General features: G+C 38.9%; 1 protein-coding gene across 1 annotated transcript in view; it reads left to right on the top strand.

The window, feature by feature from the left end:
- The first annotated feature begins 329 nt into the window (after nt 1–329).
- CEP112 (centrosomal protein 112) overlaps nt 330–11,336 on the top strand; it is a 174,881-nt gene continuing 163,874 nt past the window's right edge. The window contains exons 1-5 of the mRNA XM_050908422.1: nt 330–393; nt 1,384–1,504; nt 2,475–2,665; nt 3,436–3,602; nt 10,290–10,386. Coding sequence (XP_050764379.1) covers nt 1,405–1,504; nt 2,475–2,665; nt 3,436–3,602; nt 10,290–10,386 — 555 coding nt within the window. The 5' untranslated portion in view covers nt 330–393; nt 1,384–1,404. The remainder of the gene's footprint in view (nt 394–1,383; nt 1,505–2,474; nt 2,666–3,435; nt 3,603–10,289; nt 10,387–11,336) is intronic.

Here is an 11,336-nt window from a genome sequence, read left to right as displayed (position 1 = left end):
ACTCTCTCAAGCCCAACAGTTTTTTCCGTACCGGCTTCTGGGCACGAACAACTCCCCACACTCAACCGCACACCCCTCAGGGCTCTCCTCACGGGCGGCGCCAGGGCGACCGCCCGCCTCAGCTTTCCCGCCCGTAGGCCACCGCCCGGGCCTAGCCGTCGCCTGGCAACCCGTGGGCGGCCCGCGGAAACGGAAACGCGCGGGGCCGGCAGCCGGCGGGGGCCGCCGGGAGTGGGGGTGGGGTCGGTTTGAACCGTTGGCCGCTCGGCCGGGCCGGCTCTGCGCTGGGGCGGCCTCTCCCCCGCTGAGGGGGGCCGGGACCCGCCGGCCCGGCTCGGCCCGGCCACCCCCCCCCCGCCCCCGGAGCCAGGCGTGGGCGCCGCAGAGAGCGAGGTAAAGAGGGCGGCGTGTCCCGGGGGGCAGCGCGGGGAGCGGGGCCCGGGGTGCCGGGGGGTGCCCGGCTGGGGTGCGGAGCCTGGGGGCGGTTTGTGGCATCAAATGGGCAGCGGGCGGGAAGGAGGTCGGGGTTGTTCGCTGCGGTAAATCGCTGCGGGCAGACGCGGGGCTCCACGCAAGCGGTTTGGTAAAGCACCTGAAGGAAGGGCAGGAGGAAACCCCTTGTTCTCGGCCTGCAGGGAGCGCGGCTGGAGCTCGGAGCCGGGAGGCGGGCGGTGAGGACCCCGCTGCTCGGGGAGAGGTGCCGCGGCGTGGGGCGGCCCGGCGGGCCTCGGCGTGGGACCGGGGTTGGGAGGGTAACGGGGTTTGTCTGCGGGGAAAGACAGCCCCAACGGCTTCTGCAGGCTGCCTGTTGGGTTCACCTTAAATTGGCAAAGACATGTGCTAATTGCACGCTCAAATGTACAAAAAAATGCGTACTCCAGCTGGGAAGTTAATGACAGATGACCTTGGCTACAGAGCTCTTGTTTGGCTCTCTTTTCAATACTCCTTCATTAAAAAACAATTCCGACAACGTTTCTGGATTCTGTTACTTTTATCTCATAGGTCTATTGGCTGTTTTTCCTCCTTTTTTCCCTCTTATTTAAAAAAAAAGACCCCAACTAATTCTAAGGAGGAAAAACTTTCGAATGTGGCTATGACACAAATGCCTTTAGGTGTTTTATACAAATTGTGTGTAACTGAATACATTTTTGTGTGGTTGACTACTCATTTTCAAATCTAAACAAACACATTCTTGTAGATTACATTGAATGTCTGTTGCTTGCAAAGAATCACTCTTATTTTTGTGTTTATTTGAATATAATAAAATACTTAGTTTTATTTTCCATATAGTTCCAAAGCATGTCTTTGCATGGCCTAAGATGAACAGAGACTAATGTATAGTGGTGTTTGATTGTGTCTACTTCAGTGTGAATAATTTTGCAGGTTACTTTGTGTTCTTTCAAAATGAATGGTGAAGAGGAAATATGGGAAAAACTAGACGCAGAATTTGATCACTGTGTTGTGGATATGAAGCCTCATGTTCTAAAACTACAGCATAGGTCAGGTAAATATGGTAAAATGTGCATATAGAGAAATGCTAATAACAAAACTCTAGGTTACTGATAATTACGTGTATTTGTATCACTTTCTTTAACCAGACACTTAATGTCTGATGTTACAAGGCACTGTTTTGAGGGGGGACTTGTACAACTTTTAAAGTTGGGTTTTTTAGGTACCTGTTGCTATTGTTTGAGCTTATCTGTCTTGTCTTGGTGATGTAAATGTGCTTTTGCATAAATACGTTAACGTCTCTATTTTTAAAAAATTAATTCAGTAGAAACTAAAAGCTTCTAGGAGGCATTTTTTTTTGAGATTGCACTTACAAAATTGCAAATATTTTTTAGAGATAAGGTTTTTAAAATTTGGCTTAGGAATGTGTAATAGTATAAACATCAGTTAATAAATGATGTTTTATAAATCTGATTATTGGAACTAACTGGTTATTATGAAAGGCACAAACCCTACAAATTAAGACCTTGCTTTGTAAACGTTTAATCAAATGAATAATTTCATCATGGTAGCAAAGCTTGTGTAAATAGAGATTTTTAAAATGAATGAAGATTTATTGTGTAGTTAAAATATTAACACTCATGCAAGCTGTATGTTGTAGTTAATGGCAGCTCTTGCAGTGAGTTCAGAATTCCTGGTAACTTATGTGTTCTGTACTTATTAGAGATTGATTCTCAACATGCTATTTCTAGAAGTCATGTAAACTTCTGGTAAACATGAATTTATAGAAGATATTTCTGGATGATGTAAATTTGAACTATTGTTAAAGACTTATTTTTAATCTGGGTATTTAACCATTTTTTTCCTTTGGTTTGGTCATTTGGGTTTTTTTGTTTGTTTTTCTTTAAACTTTTGGATAGAAGGGAAACATCTGCAAAACTGGTGACCAGTAATGGCTTCTGGTTTTGCTATGTGTTTGATTTGCTCTGAAAATGTATAGTGATTATGTATATCTATATTTTTAGAACGACAAAGATGTGCACTGTGGATTAAAAAACTATGCGAACCCTCAGGAGCAGGCACAGGAATAGCGGGAAGGAAGAATCGGAACCTATATGCAAAACTTTTGCTCCACATGCTAAAGCGAGGTGTGCTGGAAGGTCCTTTTACGCATAAACCAGAACCAGGAATACTGAAAACTTTACCTTCCTACATGGTAGGTGTAACTTCTTTATAAGACAAACTTGCTTAAATATATTCTTAAAATACTTTTAAGTCTTTGATTTGGCATAAATGTGAAAAACAATTCTGAATGAATTGAGTGGAATTGCATGCGGCAAATACAGGCATTTATGTTGTGTATCTTGTAATTGGTGTTGGAAAAATCTTTCAATGTGCAAAACCTTTTGAGACTTGTTTCTTCTTCAAAATTCAGGTTCTAAGAAGGGTTATAAAAATAGGTGTTCTGAAGGCAGAGAAAGATAATTTTTGTCTAATTCTTTGAAAAGATGTAATAAAAGACTCTTGAGGCTATATTTTGTCTTAATCAGCAGATAGTTCTTGTGAGAGGAAAAATGTGCCTAAATGAGGTGACTTTAGTAGTCTGAGGTGATTATAGTAGTCTGTCTTTCTATGAAAGAAAAGATAACAGTATTTCACATAGATATTGTTAAGCTTGCAGTTTGTTTTCTGGAGACCTGAATATACTGTGTCAACCACTGGCATCAGCTTTAGTGAGATAACGGTCCTAATTTATGCTAAAATTACCTATACTGAAGGAAGTAAAGTACTGGAAAACATGCACACCATTGCCTGTTGTACTAATTTCCATGAGTTGGGAAGGTAATATTTGCATACCTCACTGACTTCATTGGAAAAAGAATTTTTATACGGCAGATATTCCTGCAAGAAATGACATTAACAGTGTAAAGAATATATTTGTGTAAATATATTCTAGTGTTGATTTTGCATTTATTTTAATTATAGTCAATTTATTTTGATGAACCAAATTCAACAAGAGTTCGGAGTAGTAGCCCAGACTGCTTACCTGACTGGGTAATGGGAGAACTAGGAAACACTGAATCTAAGCATGAGGAATCGTGGAAGATATCCTCTAAAGAGGAATCATCTTTAGCAACACCACTTACATATGGGTAAGACTTCTGTATTTGCTTTATTCAGTATTTGATTCATATTTAATAGATGTTTGATTTGATAAGCTCTGTCTGTATGTTTCAGTTTGTGTGTATGAATTTATTACACTCCCTCATGGACTCATCTTGAATGTAGTGTTTGTACTTTATATACAGAAACTAATAGCTTCTAATTTAATGATAACTCTTATACTTTTCTGTTATTACGTTCCTCCGTTATGTCGTCTTCTCTGGCTTCTGTAAGTCTTCTTCCATGTCCCATAGCTCTATCCTGTTTCCCTTCCTCTTTTTCTCCTTCCCCTTTCAGTTACAGACACTTAGCATGGAAAATCAATAGGCCAAACAGATAGTTTGAGAAATTTAGCAGCACCTGAAGAGAGGGCTTTACAGTGATTTGGACTGGTGGTTACCATGGAGTACTCATGACTTGCACAAAGAGCCTGTTTGCTAATGTAGAAATAATCACGGTCTACTTTTTTGCACCATTTTCTCTCTTCATGTTAATACTCTGTAGACTTGGTAACATACTCTGTAGACTTCAAAAGTAGATAATAGCTATTGTTCTGACATTCTAAGTATCTGTCAAATAAGCTGGTACTCTGGTTATGTTTTTCAGACCTCAGATATTGTGGTGGCAAAGCACAGTGGTCACAAGGCAAGAGACAGAATTCACACAAAATTACTTAACTGGGAGAGGGAAGCACAGACAAATGTGGACAGGCAGTAAGGAAGAAGTGATGTGGTAAAAGACTGTATAGGTGCAGAAGACTCTCAGGCCAGATTTTTCTTAAAATAGATCAAAACAGTTGCTGTCCCCTTGGAGTTCTTGTACAGTCCTGTTTTCTGCATGCTGATGTATGGAAAGTGGTATTAACTAATGAAGCTGACGTGGATTAATCTTCACTATTTCTATACAGTTCAATATAAAAGGAATGTACAGTAAGCGAGTGGCAAAAAAATGTGGGGAGAGTAAACGTATCATATTAAAAAAGGTTGTAGTCTAAGGTCATAATGCTGAAAGGAGCTTTTATATCAAATAGTTTTTAATGGCTTTTTCCTATAGAGAATAGAAATATAAACAAGCATACAGATGGTGGATTTAAAGGATGTTCTATCATTGTTGCTCACAGGTTTTTTAGAGGAAACAGAATAGTGGCTCCCTGCAGATAAGCAAGTTTTGCTGTTCTGTGACAAAGGAAGAAAAGTTAAATGCGTACAAAGAAAGAGGGATTTGATCCATCTTTTTGCGAGCATCTTCTTATTAAACACTTACCTGTTTGTCTTGTGTTTCATCATGGCTTCCTTATGAAATAGCAAGATTTCTTTATATTTCCCATAAGCTTCATGAATCTTGGATTACAGAAGGTCAGGCTGGACCAGCTATACTCGTTAAAACTTACGAGGCTAAAAATCAGAGCTGCTGCCTGTGGGATACACTGCCATGTTGTTTTGTTCTCCTGCGTGGGGAGGATTGTTTGCAACGACTCCATCCTTGTCTGAACAATCTCTCTCTGAGTTTGATTTAAAATGTTTTGATTTATATCATGCTGTCTACTACAAATACGTGTGCTTTGTTGGTGACTAGCACCCCCTATGCCTAGATCCCGGATGTTTGTCATTAGGATAACGCAAAAATTTCAGTATTGCTCATTTGCAGCTGTACAGCAGAATGCTGAATATCTGTAGCTGCACCTCATTATGGCAATCCATTGGACAGTGTCTTTTTGTAGGTTTGCAGGAGCCAGTAAGCTTAAGCTGCATCCTTGGTTCCAATCAGTTGGGTATAGAGCTGTTTACAGAGCAGGTAAAGGGAGGAAATGTATCAGGTTATTAAGGCTTGTTTTCCTGTTGGCTTAGAAAAATGTCCCTGCAGTATTGAAGGTGTGCCAAGCTGGTCAGTTGAATGCTGTTGAAAATCATAGGCTTTTTTTCTGTCCTATTTTGTGGGAATCTTAGGTAAATTTTAGTCTAATCTACATTCTATTCTTAAGTATTTACTTTCTTTCTAGTTTTTCTTATGCAGTGCAACTTTGCGCTGATTATCAAGATCTATGTTCCATTTTTTTTTTATGTGGCTGCATTTCAGTCATGGATGGAATTGCCTCTTTGCTCATTTTGAAGTTGAGCTAGTATTTAAATTCTCTGAAATCCTTGGTGAAAAAAGCACTCTTAGAGGTAGAGTGTGAATATTATTCAAAACTTAGTAGGCTCTGTACAAGAGGAAGTGTTTGCTCTACTTCTGTATGAAACTTCTGGTTTGGTTTCATTGCATTATAAATATGCTCACAGGTTTTGTTTCAGAAGTCTAATGCCTTTTTTTATGTGTTCACTTGTGTTTTTCATAAGTGGTTATCATTAGCTGTTATTTTTATTTTTTAGGCACACTGATGTTTATGCTATGTGTCACAGTGCCGAGTCTTGCATTTTTTCATTTTTCAGCTGTGATTTGGGTAGATGACAGATAGGCACTCTTGCAAGTAACATCATGTTGATATTGAGTATCATGAAACTTTTCCTCTTATGTATCTATTACCTATGTGTAATTCTAACAGTCATTTAAAAAGTTGCTCTTGGGACTGATGCATCTCCTCTTTCTGAGTCCCACAATGGTAATACTAAGGGGTCTTCTGGTTGCTTACACTCCAATGCTCTGATATGAACCTGTGGTTTTGATAGCAGACTTGTGGTTTAAGAAACGAAGCTGGAGAATGGAGAAATTGCCAGCTGTGTTACCATATTACTGCTTTAGGCTTGGTGATACAAAGAACCATTGGGAAGAGCTGTCTAAATACCCTCAATTAAAAAAATTAGGTTTGACCTTATGTGAACAAAGACTGTATTATGCTTTAGAAATGCTTTTTGAGACGTCCGCTAAATCTGTGTTAGATAGCGTTGTGCCGTGTCAAGATATCCGGCATAGACCTGATCAGATTGTCTTGGTCGCTGGGAGTAGCACCATCACGATAAAGTATCACTCTGGATATTAGAAGTGACAAAGCAATATCAGCACAACTCTCCCCTATTAGGCCCAGTCTAGCATATTGATATCTTTACGAGGCCATATTTGCGGCATAAAAATACACTCAATTCCTCTGAATTCCTTGCTTGTACTGTCAGCTGGGGTGTTATTTGAGTGGAATGAGGCAGCATACTCCTCCCTCTGCATGCAGCTGGTGCTTGTCCCCATTTGAGGAAGGCTGAGGTATAGTTCCGCCTACTCCATCCCTTGTATTCTTTGCCATATTTTTTTCCCTCTTCGCTACCTGGATTACGGTAGAATATTGGAAATCTGACCCCTTTTCCCATTCAGTGTCTGAACCTAAGATTCAGCTTGGTCTGGCAAAGTTCCCTAAGTTGTGGGTGGAGTAGTGAAGCTTTATTTAATTTACTTTTTTTTTTTTTTTTTGTCCTGTGGGACTGTAGCAATACCTACACTGGTGATCAACAGATGGTTCCCAAGGCTCTGGTGAGTTCTCTGGAGACCTGTATTGCTTATTTCACACCAGGAGAAGCAAGTAAATGTGATGGAATAAGTTACTGGTTTAAAGAAATCTGGAAGTGAAACTTAGCTGTATAGGCATGGCTCTGCTAATAGGTACTCATACCAAGAATGGAGCTGTGCCTGAGGAAATCTGAATTTGTGTTGGCAATTAGAAATTTTGATAGCTCTGTAGATTACATAAATTTCTCATTGCTATGAAGATTAATTTATGTTAAATGTGCGAGTTATGCAGGAAGAACTACTGAAAGTAAATGTTTCAGCTGTTACGTTTTGTAGAAATAGGTTATTTAGTATTTATTTGCATGTGTCTATTAAGATGTTAGCTATACTCCACGTATAGATCCTGTCTGTCTTTGTATTTACAGTTTTGAATGAGCTATCAGTGCAAGTAAAGATGTAAAGTATTAGGTATTTCTGGAATCTGCAGTTTGTAGAGAGAGCCAGCAGATGGTGATCTTGTTACGTTATACTTGTGTCTCTACTCAGAATGCGTATTAGGAAAACTGTATCCATAGGCATGCCATTTATGTAGTTGGATAAAAATTTTGCATTCCAACCATGACTCAATTGTTACAGATAGACTACAACATTTTCTCAGGGCAAAATAGATAATGTCAGTGAGAAATGTTTGAGTAATTTTTTGATGTTTATTTATCTCAAGATTCCCTCCTTTAAAAGAAGCAAACAAATGGAGAAGTTATTTTCATAGTTGTTTTTATCTTGCAATACACATACTTCTATGTATGAAGATTTTGGCTTTTCTATAAGTTGTTGTTTACCTGGCTAAATAAAAAAGTAGATAGACAAACCTCACTTGCAAACTAGGGTGTAAGTGAATAAGACCAAGCCAGCTGGTGCTAGAAAGGTGCATCTTTATTTTGAAACATGAGAGAATTGGTTTTAGGAATGTGTAGTTTGGTTTGAACAGAAACCTGGTCTTTCTGACCCCACAGGAAAATTCTACTGTATGTTTATAGATTATGCCTGAAAAACATTGTTAAAGGTTAGTGTGTAGCTGTGCTGTTCCAGGAGGAACCCGTGAGTTTCCCTTACTTTGTTCCTAGTAGGAAATTATTTGCTAATCTCCTTTATTAGCAGCAAATTGCTTCCTTCTCCCATGCTAGCTCACTGTTTTGGCTGAAGCAGGAGGTCACAGGGCTGGTGTCAAGACTCTGACCATTCTCCACTCACCTGCCGTGGGTGGAAAAAGAAATAATCTTGTGATTTCTGGAGCCTGACTCATATTAGCAGAAGGCTGGAAAAGGGAGTGAACGGGTAGTATATGCTTGATGTGAGCAAAATTGCGGTCCATCCTTAATGGTCTTTTCAAATTCTGTTTATAGAATCAAGTAAAGCTACTTCCTTTTTGGTTCCTCTTCAAAATAGCAAATATAGAACTAAGAATATATCTAGGCTATTTTTCCCCATTTTGTCAGTTTAAAAATATTACAGGTACCTTGGGTTGGTTTGAATATTTATTGATATTCCTTAATGTCTTAATGATAAGGGGCATGAATTCTGTTTTCTCTCATTTTAAACAATTGGAGCTTTATTGAATTGTTAGGTAACCTCAGTATTGCTCAGAAAAGAAGTCTGATAACAGTGCAGATTTACTGACAGGCAAAGATTTGTTTCCTTTTAATGGAAGATAATTTTGTGCCAAATGAAATCTTGGTAAGAAATGCATTATTTGGAATGCTAGAGACAGTCATTGTATTATTATATTTCTTTTGATGTTTTTTACCTCTAAGACTTTGCTTATCTAAACTATTTACTGCTTTGTAATTGTTATTTTGCATCCATATATGTTGTTGGTATTTATTGGTGCTGGAAGGGAAGGTATGCTCCCAGTTGTTATATTTCACTGTACCCTGCTGTTTTGATGAAAGCTGGGGCGGTGTGCTTCATGAAAAGTTTGTCTGTGTTTGTCTTCCTAGAAGTGACTAGTTTACATTGTACATCCAACAGTTGTCTTTCTGTTCATAAACACTTAATTCGCCTCAGTGTCTTTTTGGCATAACTTACTGTCTAATTTGCTGCCGGATGGAAAGAATGAAAGGTATTTTAATGGTCTGACTTGATTTTAATACGCTATAGCTAGTCATAGGAAGGTGAATGGATTAACAGGAGTTTTTGATTACTTTAATACGTGTGGATTTGACGTTGGAGTATATGCTGAAGGGTGTTTCGCTACTGTTTTGGATCTTGTGCTATATCAACCTATCTAATAAACTCTTATAATTTTTATTTTATTTTGTTCCAGGCTGTTCTTTTCTTTCAGTGTTCTATAGTTGAGAAAGGTCAGTTGACCAGGTGCATCAGTGAAGGTTATCTTCACCTATCTGTTATTCTTAATTTCCTTTTGTTCCTTGTTTATGACAAAAGCTTTTCCAGAAAATCCCTGTCCACTTTTTTCTCTACTGGACAGAGTACTCGTTCATGCTGTACTGCGGGCCTTTCTTTACCATCTCCCCATATATACCACTTTAGTCCATAAAATAGAGATGAAATGAAATGCAACTAATACAATCTTTATGACTTGTTTCTTTGACATGTTACTCTCCACCCTGGCCTTTCAAGTCATTGCTTTTCTATTGAGCTGTATATGTAGTTCGTGCCCTTGTCTTCAGGTTTGTATGTTATATGAAGATATACCTTGATCTAACCTCGTATTTTTTTTTTTTGGTCTTAAAAGTCTTCTTCCCTATGGTGTGGCCAACCATCACCTTAATTCCTTTTTCTTCTCCGAGTTGCTGGACTTTATTCTATGCCGTCTCATATGCTCAGCAATTTTGTTTCAAAAACGTTCTCCTAGATCAGCCTTCTCAGTTAACTTGGATTTATTCTAAAATCTCTTGGGAGATGTTGGGTCATGTCGTAACAGAAATGCAAAGAACACCTTTTAATATACTGTGATGTGTACACGATATTTCTGGTGTTTTTGTTGGTGTGGGGTTTTTTGGGTGTTGTTTTTTTAATGGAATGCTTAAGGCTTTTGTTTGCCTTTAACATGCATTTAATAAGAAATTTTTCTTTTTTTCTACTATTTTTGATCTTTACATCTTGACAATTATTTTCTCTTGTATATTTAAAAAGATTTTATGTTAAGATAAACATCCTTTGTGTGCCACAAGTTGTTGAAAATGAATTCTTTTCTTTCTGTTTACTATTTTTGTTAATAACAGGGAAAGATTCAAGCACAATGAGAAGCCAGCATTAAGATCACATTCTATGAGTCCTCCTCACCGGACAGATGAAGATAACCTAGCCACACCACTGTCTGTAAGATGCTTCTCCTTTTTGTCATAAAACTTGCTCTAGTTTCAATGAATTGTTTTTGTATAGCCCCATAAAGCTGTTATTTCTAATTGCATGAGTCATGATCCCTGTGTACAAGTGCAGACATTTGGGAAGGAGTGATAGGAAGGACTAAAGCTCGTCAAAATCTGCCCTCTGCAAGTGCAGGGGAAAAGACTTTCTTGTAGGATGCTCTCAATTCATCCTAATGGTTGACCTCTGTTTAGTGTAGTGTGTTTAATGTCTGCTGCATTGTTTTCCCTAGGCTTGGCAAACTGACTGTATTGACATCATCTTGTATTTTGCAATAGTAGATTAAAGAAAGCTGCATAGATGTCTTTGGCTCTGTTTAATGATGGTTGACCTCTGAAAGAGTGAATTTTGGACAGTTTGTTTTATCAAACTTTCCACAACTAGCATTATGGCTGATGGAAGGACACTAAACAGACTTCATGTAAAACCCTTTGAGTCCAAAACATTTAATGATAGTGTATGTATAACTGCAAGCATTTAAACTGGAAATTACTCCTGACAAATGTAAGTTATCAACAAGTATGCTGTTTTTCCTTGTGAATGTGTTGTGTAGCCTTGTAGTGTCCAGTCTTTATTACTGGAGAGGTCTGTCTCCTGTGGTTCCTTCACCATAGCCAGTGCATCTGTAATAATCTCATTCCTCCATGAAACACTGGATTTGCTGTATGTATGTTGTAGGTCTGCCCACACTTATTTTTTCATTGTATCAGAGGAACAGTTTAGAAAGGCTGCAGCTGGAAGTGGGCTGTTGACACCTGAGCGATTCATATAGACTGTTCTTACCCTTCTTTACTGGGCACAATCAAGAACTTATGAGGACATGAAGTGCAAGTGGAATAAACTGGAAGCTTGCTTCTGAGGTCTATCTTTCCGAGGAAATTTGTGTTCTGCTATGCGTTTGG

Source organism: Gymnogyps californianus, chromosome 19, assembly GCF_018139145.2.
Source record: "Gymnogyps californianus isolate 813 chromosome 19, ASM1813914v2, whole genome shotgun sequence".
In the NCBI taxonomy this organism is placed as follows: Eukaryota; Metazoa; Chordata; class Aves; order Accipitriformes; family Cathartidae; genus Gymnogyps; species Gymnogyps californianus.
The sequence above is the reverse complement of the archived record's forward strand: the minus strand, read 5'-3'. Positions and strand labels throughout refer to the sequence as shown.